The sequence below is a fragment of the Sturnus vulgaris genome, chromosome 6 (assembly GCF_052056855.1).
Source record: "Sturnus vulgaris isolate bStuVul1 chromosome 6, bStuVul1.hap1, whole genome shotgun sequence".
NCBI classification, from domain to species: Eukaryota; Metazoa; Chordata; class Aves; order Passeriformes; family Sturnidae; genus Sturnus; species Sturnus vulgaris.
Window position 1 is genome coordinate 36,537,961 of NC_142248.1, and position 13,612 is coordinate 36,551,572.

Consider the following 13,612-nt stretch of genomic DNA (forward strand, 5'->3'; position numbering starts at 1 on the left):
CGGGCCCCGGGCGCGCAAGGGGGACCCCGCGGATCGTCCTTCCGTCAGCCGCGGCCCGGAGCCGGCGGGGCCGCCGAGGAGAGATGGCCGCGCCGGCCGCAGGACGCGGCTCCTCTCTCACCCTGCCGCCCCGAGGTCCCCCCCGCCTCCCGGGCCGCTCCGTGCCGTGACGGCGGCGGCCGCCCCGCCCCGGCCCGCCCCGGCCCGCCCCGCGGGTCTCCCCCCAGCCTCGGCGGCGGAGCGGAGCGGAGCGGCCGCCGCCCCAGCCGCGGCGGAGTGAATGGGTTGCCATGGCAACTGAGTGAGGCAGGCAGCGAGGCCGCCGCGGCCCCAGCCGCCTCCGCTCCGCAGCGTGTGGGCGAGCAGGCAGCGGGCGGCCGCCGGGACAGCCGAGGGGACGCCGGGAGCGCAGCGGCAGGATGGAGGACGGCTTCTCCAGCTACAGCAGCCTCTACGACACCTCCTCGCTGCTCCAATTCTGCAACGGTAAGGGCGGGGGCCACCCCCGGCGAGCCGGCGGGGTCCCGGCGCTCCGGCGGGGCGGAGGCGGAGGCCGGCGCGGGGAAGGCAGCGCCGGGAGCGGGCCTGGTCCAGGCTGCCGGCGGCGTCTCCGCCGCCCGGGGCCGCCCGGCTCCGCGGCGCAACTCGGGGAGAGGAGGAGGAGGAGAGAGGAAACTTCACCCCCTTCAGCCTCCCCCGTTATACGGCGGGAAACCTGCCAGCCCTCGGGGCGCCTCTGCGAGCAACTTCTGCACTCCTTCATAGGAACATGCAGAGATACGTGTGCGTGTGTGGATGGTATAAATGTCTGTGTGCATCTTTCCCAAAGGCAGATCTGGTAGCTCAAGCGATCACCCACCGCTGCGTGTCTCCTTTGCGCGTATGCCAACATACACACACACGCGTACACATATAAATATCTGTATGTATATATATAAATAAACATATATATATATAAATGCATAGGGCTGAGCTGCCCGTGACCCCGGGGGCGCAGTGGGACGCCGCGGCGGGGGCAGGTTTCCTTCAGCCCCCTGCCTGCCCCCGCTCCCCGAGCCCACCCGGCGCCTCTGCACCAGCCAAGGGCAAGATGCCTGAATGGAGTTACGGGACTTGGCCTGCAGTTACTGATTTTTCTTTCTGCTGTTTTTTAAGGTAGGGATTATTGGGGTGGTGGCGTCACCTGGGTGGCAGCATGACAGAGGAGCTGCCAGGCTGCGGTGATGGGTCATAAAAAAGGAAGGAGGTGAGGAACTGCAAGTGTCCTCACAGGCAGTATAGAAGACTGACTTGCATAGTACTTGGGATTATTCAACTAGCTGATATTTCCCGTGGGGGAAATAAATCAGCTATTCTAAGTATTACAGAGAGTTCTTAATCATAAACTATAATCTCAAAATACCTTACTTTGATACGAGTTATTGCTTTCTAGCAGCAAAATTGTGAGCATTCATAATCGCATATTTCCTATTTGTGGATCTCTTATTCCTCTACATTTTAGTAGTGGTCTCTGCTTTCTACTGTGTCTGAACAGCTGGAGTCAGGTTCATATGAAATTGCTTCATGACAGCAACGGCATCAGACATAGCTGCCTCTTTCCTTGGAAGATGTGAAGATGATAAATTTCACATTATTTTCTTTGTGCGGTGGTGCAAGAAAGGGACAGGTTTGCAGAAAACTCTGATACGTGTGGACCTGGAGATTGTGGGAGCAGTTTTTTCAGGGCAGCAGGAGTTGTGTATGTGGGCTGTGCATTGTGTGGTGACATAGTATTTTTGGAGCTCTTCAGGAGAGAAAACTATGACTATGTACCGGGGTTGTACACTAGGAGCAGATGCCTGTTTAGCCTAAACTTAATAAGTATTTCATTGTAAGCATTTTTAATAAGGAAACATACAGCAGTGTATTTCAAAGTTTATACTCTAATCCATTTATAAGCAAGCTGTCCTACCAAAATCCCTGGGCTTTGCTTTTACAGTGATCATGATAGGAGCCTGCATGTGGGAGCAGAAGGAATGGCATCACTTACTGAATAGTTTGAAAAAGCAAAGTAGCTTATTCCTGTGGACTGTCCCTCATGTTGATTTGGTTTCTCTGAGCACCTATTATACTCGATGGAAATAAGCCATATGTATTTATACTGTGCATAAGTTTTAAAATCTTAGTTAATCCTTAAGTATTATATTCTAGAATGTGTTTCTAGAAAAAAATCACTCATTTAGCTTTGTCTCATTGTAGATAGTGACCTCAAGGGCTGTTGTAAGTTTGTATTGTTCTGTGCTTATAAAAGAAAGTGGTTGAATTCAGAAGCCCTTCCTTTTACAAATTAGCCTTTAGTGAGCCTGTATTAAATGAGATAAGGAGTTAAAGATCATCAGGCCTTTGAGTACAGCCTTGAGGTAATCAGGTATTTCACACATGACCCATGAGGAAGAAAATACAAATAGAGGATGCCAGTGAGGGTTTTGAGGTTGGAAAGTGGTAAATGAAATTGCTTTACAGGGAAGTGGAAAGCTCTTGCAAGTATAATGGGCAGTATGAAAAATGATGTGAAGTTGGGAGTGGGGCAGACATAAAGAAGAAACCAAACAAAGCAAGCAAGTGGTAGAGATAGAAAGACAGTATGATTTCAGTATATGATAAAGTGAGAAACAAAATGGCTGGTAAGTACTCAAAGTGATCATTGTTGAGTGCTGTAAAGGTTCCTGTCCTGAATAGGATTAATTTTAGTTGTGCAAGAAAATACATGATGGAATTCTCAGAAGAAATGATAAAGAGACTGCCCGTAAGTATTGTTTAAAAAAGTCAAGATGCAAAGGCTATGCTCCTGAAAAAAATATCTGTGAGTCACCTGTAGGGCAACAACAAGGGTCTAGCCTGGGCCAAGGATGGCTGCAGTTTCTCCCACTTCTCAATACATTCTCCTTGTTTGGAATGGGTGGGAGCCCAAGAGGAGATTGGGAGGGAGAGAGCAGTAGTGGGCAGGAGGCTGTGATGGGGATGAAGGAGCAGGACCTTGGCTGGTGGTCAGGGAGAAAAAAGTTAATACAAGAGCAGATTTTCCCCAAACTTGCTCCCTTCTTACTAGAAAGGGCCCTGCGTTCAGGAGAAGAATTTGGGTCTTCACTCATATGCAGATTTAGTTTGCATTATTATTTAGTAATGTGTTTTTATGGCTTGTGATGTGTAAAAAATAAGGTAAATGGAGAAGGAAGGGAGTGAAGAAAGAGGTGAGGAAAATATGTTAGTTTTGAGCTTCATGTCTGAAATCTAGGGCAAGTATTTAGCACAGCTAGTTCAAAGACACCTACTTTCTTCAAACTCGTTTTTACAGAATAGTAAAGGTACAGTTGGCATTTGAGAAACATTGTGTTAATGAACACAAGTGTCAAGCTGAGATAACATCAAAGCAAGAAATACAAACTTCCAGTGTGATTTTAGGCAAGTTATTTCATTCTTGATAACTTAGTTTCCTTAGCTGTAAACTGAGCAGAAAGTAAATGCCTGCTTTGGAGGAGTTTATAATATTTATTGATTTGTTTGGTATCTCCCTCTTCAGTTTCAGAGGACGGTCTTCAGATGCACAAAATGTTTTGTTAGTTGCTCTGCCTGTTCTGTTTGTTTATTTTAAGAAAGACACTAAAGTAATTCCTCTTAAAGCCCAAGAACAATTCTCAACTTACATGTCACTTTCCAGGTAATGAAGGACTCAGATGGTTTATTTTGCATGTTGTAAAGTAAAGCTTAGATAGTATTAGCTGTGTCTGGTTATAGATACCTTTCTTGGTATAGAAGTTACTTTTAGATTGAAAGCCGGTATGTTTATCGACAGTCAATCAGGTTGTTAATCATGTGTTATCTAAGCTGAAGGTAAAAGTGGAAGAATACTGATAAGGCAAGATAGTGTTGAGGTTTTTAGCATCTGCTTAAAAACTGATGGAGAGAACCCTGCTGGACATGAAACACAACCAAACAAGACATACTGGAATCAGGGGCACTGCTCATCTCGCCTCCAGCTGATTTACTAAGTTGCAGCTGTGATCAGTACTGATTATAGACAGCTTGGGAACACATGTAGGGTGTGGGCAGAGTTTTGTGGGTCCTCTGACCACAAATCCGTATCTATATTTTCTTTATCTATTTACACAGCCTTCACCACAGTAATTGCTGAGGACAGGATTATTAGGTATATGAAATGTAAAGGGTGAAATCTAGGATTCCTGGAAAATGCCTCTGTAGATTTAAAGATGGAAGTGAAAATTTATCTATGATTTCTTTGGAACTAGCATCTTTTAAATATCCTTCATGTGGCTGCAGGGAAAATCATAGCTGTCAAATGGCCATTCCTGCAACCACAAGTGCCTTGTTTGACAGAAGCTTCAACCATAGAGTATATGGGTAAAGCAGTAAAAAAAAAGTGAAAGGTTATTTCTTAATGAAATTGATATATTTGGCAAGGGACTCTATAATATTAATTACAATTCTGTTTAACAGATTACCTGAAGTGTAGTTGTTAGTAAAAAAAAATTAGAGTTATAGAAAAGTTTAAATTCATACAAACTATGCTATAATATATTTTTTAAAACGAGCAGAATAATCTCAGAATCACGGAATATGTTGAGTTGGAAGGGATCCACAAGGATCATTGATCATCCAACCCTTAGCCCTGCACAGGATCATCCCCAAGAGTCACACCATGTGCCAAGAGCATCATCCAGACACTTCTTGGACTCTGTCAGGCTTGGGGCTGTGAGCACTTTCTGGGGAGCCTGTTGCAGTGCCCAGCCTCTGGGTGAAGGACCTTTTCTGATACCCAGCCTAAACTTCCCTTGACACAACTTCTGGCTATGCCCCCTGGTTCTGACACTGGTCACTGCAGTGGCTCCCCATCTTCCCATCATGAGGAAGTTGTGGACTGTGATGAGGTCTCCTCTTACTCTCCTGTTCTCCAGGCTGAACAGACCAATAATAAAAAAATCTCTTAAAAAGTAATGATTCCTTTTGGCTCTCTTCCCCTAAAAAAACTAAATCACGATAAGATTTTTGACAAGTAATAGCTTTGATAAATGTCAGTCAGTCTTAAGTCACGAAAAGTGAATTGTGTGACTCAGTTTTTGTCAGTCTATCTACAGTTTGAATCTTCTGCTTCTGTAATTCTCCTCCATTCCTGAAAACAAATTGAATATGTGTACCTCTTCTCTCCAACTCCTGTATCTGTGCCTGTCAGTGAGGAAGTGAGCACCACAAACAGGAAATCTGAATGGACAGTATTATTCTTGGTGGTTGTCTCTTCTTTCCCATTTGACTCTCAAACTTCCTCTCCTTAACCTTCCTAAATGCGGCCTTTACCCTCTTCCCACAGCTGGACCAAAGTCACACAATATGGAATGGGTTAGGGAAGGAACAATGGTAAGCTGAGCCTTGTAGCTTCCAGGGCACCAGTTCAAATCTGTCAAGGGCTGGAAGAGACTGTAATTTGTTTTACTGTGATCACTTCCTAGCAATAATGCAAAACAAAATTGGATTTAATTCAGTTTTCACTGGGCAGATTCATGCACTGTGTGTAGGAAAAGGTGTTGCAAGCATGTTCAAAAAGATGTTGCAAACATGTTAATAGCATTACTCATGTTGTTTTTCTCAGAAGTCCATAACAACACAGTCAAAGAGACAAGTCAGTCTTTCTCATGTTTCATCTCTAGATCTCTCCAGAACAGCAGCATGTTTTGAGCTCAGCAATGGAGGCAATACCCCACTTGAAGCTTCTGCCAGTTTTGTAGGACAGATTATATTACCTTAGACAGCATTGCTTAGACAGTGTTTTCTTAACTTTTCTTTCAGTGAGATATGTTCTGGCTCTTGCAGTCAACCACTTAAAAGAAATGCTCAATTGGACTCTACATTAAGTGTTAGTTTTATGCATTTTGGAGCTATATGGAGTATAAGTTGATTCTAGAATATTTTTCTTCACTACTGGAGTAAAGAGGAGGGAGAGGTGGCATACAGAAACAGTTTTGTTTTTTATTCCTTGGTATGTGCAGTAATTGAATGCAGAATAAATCAGTATGCTATGAATTAAAAATAACTTGCTGCAATGGACACTTGCACAATATATATTGTTAGCCTATTAGAGCTCAAACTATTATTACTAATAAGACACTATATAAGTAAACTGAATTTGTTGCCCTTTAATTAGCTATTTATTTCCAAAATATGAATTATTAACACTTGTGTTAGTCATGAATGGTGTTAATTATAGTTCCTGGAATTTAATTTTTTTCCTTTTTTTCTCTTTTTTAACTAAGGTTCTAAAAACAAATGAAAATGTAGACCAATCATGGGAGAATCCTCTAGTGATAGTCAAACCTCAACAGAGAATCTGTGTCAGTGTTAGCAGTATGGAGAGAAACTACAAGTATCAAGTATTTTATCATGAATAAAACAACATACAGAATTGCAAATTAAAGCATTGGGCTCTCAGCAGAAAAACATGCTTTATCTGATCTTCAAGGAGTTTTAAAAAATTTAATAATACTTTACAGAGCTGATAAAATATATGTTTTAAGTTCTAATTAAAAAGAGCAGATCTGAAATTCTTTTATTGAACCTTAAACCACATGCAAATAATTCAAATAAGGATTAAAATTATATTAAAAATACATTATTGAAAAGTGGATATACGTGAGGAGACAGTAAGGGAGTGCACCAGTCAGTGACATACATTTTAAAAGGTTTTATTCTGACTTCCCTCTTCTTTCTCCTTTCCTTAGAAATTTAAGATGAAGATTTTAAAGTTGATGTGCAGTTTTTTTGTCAAGAGAAGTTTTCTGATAATGAACCTGTCTTTTGATCTCTAAAATCTTGGGGATGATGAGAGAGAATAAATAGGAAGGTTGTATGAAAGAGTGTAATGACTACATTTTTTGTTGGGTGCTTGCTCTTTGCAAATGACACTAATTGAGCAACCATAAGGAATTGTGCAAGCTTAGAGGGAGTGCAAAAGGAGCTGAGGATGATGCTTTTCTTCCTTGAAACACAATTTAAAATGTTCGTCCATTACATAATTAAAACATGGAAGTAGCTCCCTGAGGTTTTTTAGGGAGATGGGGTGGGTATAATGATATGTTAACATGATTTCACTAAATTAATTCTTTGGAAAGTAATTAAGTGAGATTGTCCACACTCCATTACTTCCAAAGGGTAAAATCTGACATGGTCCATCATATTCTCATCTTGCTTTGAAATGACTGATTATTGAATAAATATAATATATTCATTTGAAAACTTGCATTGGAGATCTCTTGCAATGCTTTTAGATATTGTGGAATGTAGAAACTAATCGCCTTTTTGGATTTAAAATCTGAAATAAACACTTCATTATGATAAAGCAGTTTTCATTTCTTAAGAGCATAGATCCTGTATTTGATTGGAAACTTATGTCAAGGTTCCTGCAAAAGGGAATGAAGAAATGTTTTCTGGTTTTAAGTATAACTTCTATAATCTGTTGCAGGCCAATACATGAAGCATTGCTACTGGCTTTTAGTCATTTGAGAATTGAGTGTGGACAGGAGCCTAAGCTAAGCTTTGAAATGTGAGGCTCCTAAGATGGGGAATAGATGAACACATTTCAATATGTAAATAGAGAAACAATCTTTCTTTCAAGCTAGAAAAGGCAAATATTTTCAAATTAAAATTTTGTGATGAATCTTGTGTTTTTTGAAAACTAGATCTTTCTTTTTCTTACAATTGTGTTGAGAAGCACAGCAGACTGAAACAGCCTTTGACGTTTCCCAGTTCAGCTCCTGTACACTCAAGTGGGGCTGACTGGGCACTGGTGTCTAGAATTTCCTTGAGACTGGTAAAGGTTTCTGTACCCCGAAGTCAGCAGCATTAGGAGCAATTCTTACTTTATTTTTTTCTTTTGGTGAAAAAAGAAAAATCCCTCTGAAGCCTGAGAAAGATCCTGACAGACAGTTTCACGTTTATTTCATGCTTATTAGAACCAATTACCATTTTGTTGCTTCCTTTTCCCCTTCCCTCTGCAGCATTTCACAAGCTGTTTTACCCAGACCTGTTGCTGCTTAGAAAGCATCCTTCCATGTCCCACGTGGAGATGCTGTTTAAAGAGCTGGTAGGATGTGGGAGGTGGGTGCTGCCCCTGAAGCAGGTATGTCAGGGTTTGTGTGTTACCCACATTGTCCCGCTGCTCAGTGCCCGATGAATGACGCGGTGACCGAGGTCTGTGGCTACGTGGGTGGTCCAGCAAGGCTGGCTGGGCCACAGGGGGCAACGAGGTCTTTATCTAAACTGATAAAAACCTTACAGGCATTAGCATATTCTCAGGCTCAGGCCAGTTTTTTTTCAAACCAGTGTCTGCATTGCTGCCTTTTTGCTTTACATCTTCCAAATATAGGCCAAAATTATAGAGCAGTGACACACAGAACTATGCTTAAATGATCTGAGAAATCAGGCCATCCTTTTTAGGTTACTAACTGTGAACCTAAACATTGAATTTTGAAGTAAATTTTAAAATTGAATTTAGGGAGTTTCTGTCCAGGTATTTTGAGAGGCAGTGTTATAAAGCTCGTATACAATACCTCAGTGTAACACAGTAAATACTTACTGGATATGCTTTGGGGTAAGAAGCAAAATCCAGACAATGTTGAGGTGATAGAAATTTAATTGTGGACTTCAGTAGGACTATAGTTTGAAACTCTGGAAATGATCATGACAAAGTTCAGTTGAATCTAAAAAACTGAGGATTCTTAGAAATTTTGGCTTTCATAGTGAAATATATATCTATTGTAATTTAGTGAACTCTGTATAATGCCATGCAGGGAAGGAGGTGTGAGGGTTGGTTCTTTTTCTCCTTTTTATGTTAGACTGTGTGAGAAGTCCTTGTGGTGGCTGTATTTCAGTTCGAAAATAAGTGATTTCCTCTGTGTTCAGAAGTTTTAATGAACTAATGAGGGGTCCTTTGAGACCAAATATTTTATGCCTACAATTTTTAAGTTAAGCGTTTATATGTTTTTGCAGGGCTTGAAGCCTTTCTCAACTGAGAAATGAGAAAAGATCCATTTTTAAAATCTGAGGGTTTGGTGTGTGGTCCAGCAGGCTGAGGTCACCTACTGGTGGCATACAGATCAGCCTTTTCTTGACTGCTGTACTGCAGGATCTTGCAGCTGAAGGGCTGAACACTTTTGAGAGGTATAAGCTCTCTAGCTCTGTGATGCTGCACTTCAGTGCTATTAGTGCATTAGCAGGAACTGTGGAACAAGGGGAAGAAATCTGTAAAGCAAAATAGTTTGTGGTGATGGCTGGTGTATCCAGTGTCTCTGCATTTACTCTGGGCTAGCTCTAACTTAATGCCATTTACCAAACACAATTCTGCACTGGAGCACTCCTGCTGTGCTGCTGGAGTGCTCTCCCAAGACTTGGCCTGTCTATAAACTAAAGAGGGGTGATGAACGCTGCCTCAGCATCCTTTGGGTCCAAACTGAAATATGTGTAGGTAGCTGTGGCAGCTAGAGCTGGGGCAGTCACACTGTCGTAGTCTGTGAGAGATGTCTTCTCCCACTCTCTAGTCTTTGACCATCATTCATTCTGATTTGGGAAGCAACATGGTCAGTACACCAACAGAGGAGTTACTTCCTTGATGTTCTGTTCTGGATTTCTTGAGAAGAGATTAATAATATTGTGAACAAGGGACCACAGGACTCATGTTGGGCAGGAGCACTTCTTCAGGTTTGAAAATTTTTTTGACAGTTTCTCTATCAGAAAGATCATTATGAGTGTTGATCATGTTCAGAACAAAAAATTAAAAACTCTGGGCTTCCTTTATTTTGGGCAAGTTTTAATGGATCGGACAGAGCTAAAATCAAGGCTTTACATTTACAACAGTTCTGCTTTACTGAAAGATCTGAGCCCAGTGATTTTTAAGGCAGAGAGGGGAAGGAATATGGTTGTAGCAATCTACCTGTCCTTTTTATTATTTAATAGCTTGGCGTTTCCATCTCTGTTTTTAAAGCTGAGTAAACAGGATACAAATATTAAGGGCTTTGGTTGTGGGATCTTCTCCCCCAATTGTTATTGATTATTTTATGGTCAGTTTTGCTTAGATTGTTTTTGCTGCATTGGATGACCTGTTGTTGGAAAGCTTTAGGATAAGCATGTTATCTGTGCAGGCCTAAAAAAAAGGTTCTGGCTATCATACCAGTAGTATTTCAGAAGAAATTTATAACTGAATTACATCATTAGTTATTTGAATGGTATTTCAGCTTTCTTTTATGATCTGGAGGCTTTGTCTTGGTTTTAGGAAAGAGTTAAATAACTGAGTTGTGGGATTAAATGTTCAGCTATGGAATTGAAAAATGGTTGCTGTTGTGTTAAGTGAATGCTTTATAATTAAAATTCATGAAAGCTGGAAAACACATTTGTTGGTATGGTCTCCCAAGAGCAGTATATTTGTATCTACTAACTCATTTTTTTATGCAGCACAGGGTTTTAGGCATGAAGGTGAAACTTTACAGCAGTGAACAGAGTAGTGTAGTTTATTCCAGCATTGGCTCATGTGTAAATTATTTGAGAAATTCTGTTCTGTAGCTCTCAGTCCTTGGTAAGACACTCTTGCTGGGATTATAGCTTCCTCTGTGAATACATACTCCTGGATGATTGATCTGCTTATTTCTAAATTTTGTTTAAGTAGAGGGAGTCTATAGCAGGCCAACCTACCACTTCCCACCCTCCCACGGGGCCAAGATGAATCAAAAGAATTCTTTCTCCTTTCATCTGCTCTTTTAAAATAAAATGTACCTTGTTTCTGATGCATACTGATGTAATATAATAATTTTTCTAACTTTGAAGATGAGTAACACAATGTGATAATGTTTCAACTGTTTCAATGAAATGAAAGGATACGAAGTAACATAGGTGGGAGACAAAGGGATGTTAAAGATTACAGGCTCAGTCTTTCAGATGTTATGTGATAGGAGGGTGTATAGTGTTCCTTAGGAGTAAAGGTTAATAAACCAGAGAGCTGTGGGAGCTGGAAGATAGGACTGTAAAATTCAGAAGATGGAGGTTAAGTGGATTCTGGTCTTGAGGGCAAACCTGATGTCCCTGCCCCACTGCCCGTTTCCATTTTCAACTGGAGCTGATAAACCATGCCACACTGTGCAGCTGCTCGGGGGGAAGGTCTTGTTTCCCTTCCCTCACTTGCTGTCTGTGGTTTTTCCTACTTGACAAGCTAGATTGTCAGGAGTTAGTTTAACATGCTAACCTATCAGAAAAGAAAAATTAAAAACAGACAATGTCTGTGTGTGGTGTTTTGGTTTTACTTTTGCTAGGTTAGTTTTCTGCCAAGTTGGAGAATTAAATCAGCTTCCAGAGGCAGCAGAAGATAAACTGTAGGAGAAGAGGGTGCTGCAGGCAGACTGGGGGCTTCTAGAATGGCCATTGTGTCTTGTGGAACTGGACCCTTGCTTTTGTCATTGCAGCTGCTTGTGGCACCATGTGTTGCACAGCATCAATAAATTAATCCAAGTTAGGAGTGTTGCCCATCTGTTATGTATTGTAGCAGGTAGAAGTGATCCCCTTTTTTCTGCCTTGTGCCAGGCATAGTGGTGGTAGGCAAACTTTTAAAACAATGTATAAGGCAGTACAAGAGAGAGGCATGCAGCTGCTGAAGACTAATAAAGAGGCAACTACTTTTTGACTTCTACAAATATGATTGAAAATTGTATTAAGGTTCATAGAAGTGGAAAATTACCTATGCATCATAAATTTAATTTCCAGTCCACCTACCCATTCTAAGCAGAGTGAGCTAGCATAAATTTTTTACCATTGAGATTCTTGTCATTGGTGAATGTTCAGTTTTTGTGGTGGCATTTCATGTGTGTCTGTGTGCATTTTGTTGTGTTTTTTTCCCTCCCTGGAAACTATGAATCTCAATCTTTTTTGTATCTTTTATGTTCTTTTATGTTTTATATGTTATTTTTATGTTCTTTTCAGAATATGATAGCACATTCAATTAAAAAAAAAAATCATAGTTAGCCCCAGGCACACAGGTGTACTCAATATTTTTTTAAACTGAAATTTTAATTTGTAATTGGATATCACCTACCTTTTTTCTTGCACTTTGGAAATTTGTAACTTTGTATTTCTTAGAATTTTTCTTTATAGTTTTGAGATAGAAGAGATTGTTCTTTTGATAGAAATTTTACTTCTTTCTTACATTACTTTACTTGGGAACACACTTATTTCAGGGGCATGTTCATCAGATTATTCCATAACTTTTCAGGAAGAGGCATACCCTAAAACCAGAATTAATCCGTAACAATCATCATCAGTGTGATGCTGCTGCTCTGTTCTCGGAACCAAGTCTGGGCATTCTTTGAAAGAAGAGGAAGATCCATAAGATCTGTGTGCATTGAGGAATTTAAACACAAATACTCTTGTAGGAGCAAATAATCATCTTCAGCGGTCCCATATAGAAAGGCCTGGATTAAAATTTTTGCACTTGAGAGAGAGTAGTTGTGTCCTGTTTGTTTACTCTTTGTTACATCCAACAAGATTAAATAAGCCTAAAGCAGCTCCAGTGATTCCTGCAAGGCTCTGTAGGATTTTGTGGAGCCCAGGAACCATTTGGTTGATGCTGGGTTATTAACCTTGGTAGTTGTGACTCAGAAGGTTATAAGAGATTTGCGTATTGTTCCAGGAGGGAGTAACTTCAGGGCTTTTTCTCCTTTCTAGTTTTTATACTTGAGTTTTTAATTTCAAAAAATGTTTAGCCTCAGGGAGCCCTCTAAATGTAAGCCTTGTACTGCCTCCTGAATTTGGCAGTTGCTTCTCTTGGTTTAAGTCTCTAGGCATGTGTGATGTGAAGCTTTGAAGTAGCTGTTGCCTGGCTGAAGCCTCTCTGGAGACAAGGAGAAGGATAATAAAGTTTTGACATTTTCTTTCTTTCCATCATGCAGATATTTTAACAGAAGTGAAACAGCTGATTTTTAGTAAAGACCCTAAAATTACAGAATTGCTTAGACTGTCTCTTTTGTGGTTTGGTTTTAATTTAGAACAATTGCTGAAATCGGTGGTGTGGAAAGCCACATTCATTTTGTCAGTGTTTTAATATCTGGCATTAGGAGCTGGTTAATCCATTTACGAAGTGGAACAAGAGATTCAAGAGGGAGATGTTGCAGCCCAGTTCTTAGATGTTGCCCAATGAACCACTGACAAATACCAGAAAAGGCAAAGAAAGCTATTTGGGTGGAGGCAAAAACCCCAGCAGAAGCTTTTCGTTCTTTGTAATTCTGGTTCTGCATAGTGTCTACCAGTCCCATGCTCAGTGAGCAAACAATGGCCAAGTCCATGGCAGTCTGTACCCCAAACAGCAAGCACCTTACCTTCACCTTTCCGAGCAAGACTCTGTCTCAGCACTGTCTTGTTGTATGGAATCAGAAGTAGGATAATACATCAGGAAGAAAAAAAGCGATTTCAAATATCTTGATTATGATATGGTGAAAGTCTTTCTGTTTGGGTGTTTCCAGCTGTTTCTGGCATAGAGCACTTCTGACACTACACTGGTTTGTATTAACTAGGTTTACTAGATTTAGTAGAG

The 13,612-nt window shown here is 40.9% G+C and overlaps 1 protein-coding gene across 10 annotated transcripts in view; it reads left to right on the forward strand.

Moving 5' to 3' along the window:
* Positions 1 to 13,612, forward strand: part of EML1 (EMAP like 1) — a 121,799-nt gene that overhangs the window by 42,245 nt on the left and 65,942 nt on the right. For 6 of the 10 annotated variants that reach the window (XM_088166219.1, XM_088166220.1, XM_014871986.2 and 3 more), the window contains exon 1: positions 226 to 486. The exons of the other annotated variants lie outside the window; for them this stretch is intronic. In XM_088166219.1, the coding sequence (XP_088022345.1) occupies positions 420 to 486 (67 nt within the window). In that variant the 5' untranslated portion in view covers positions 226 to 419. Of the gene's footprint in view, positions 1 to 225; positions 487 to 13,612 lie in introns of those variants that run through there. 10 annotated transcript variants of the gene reach the window in all.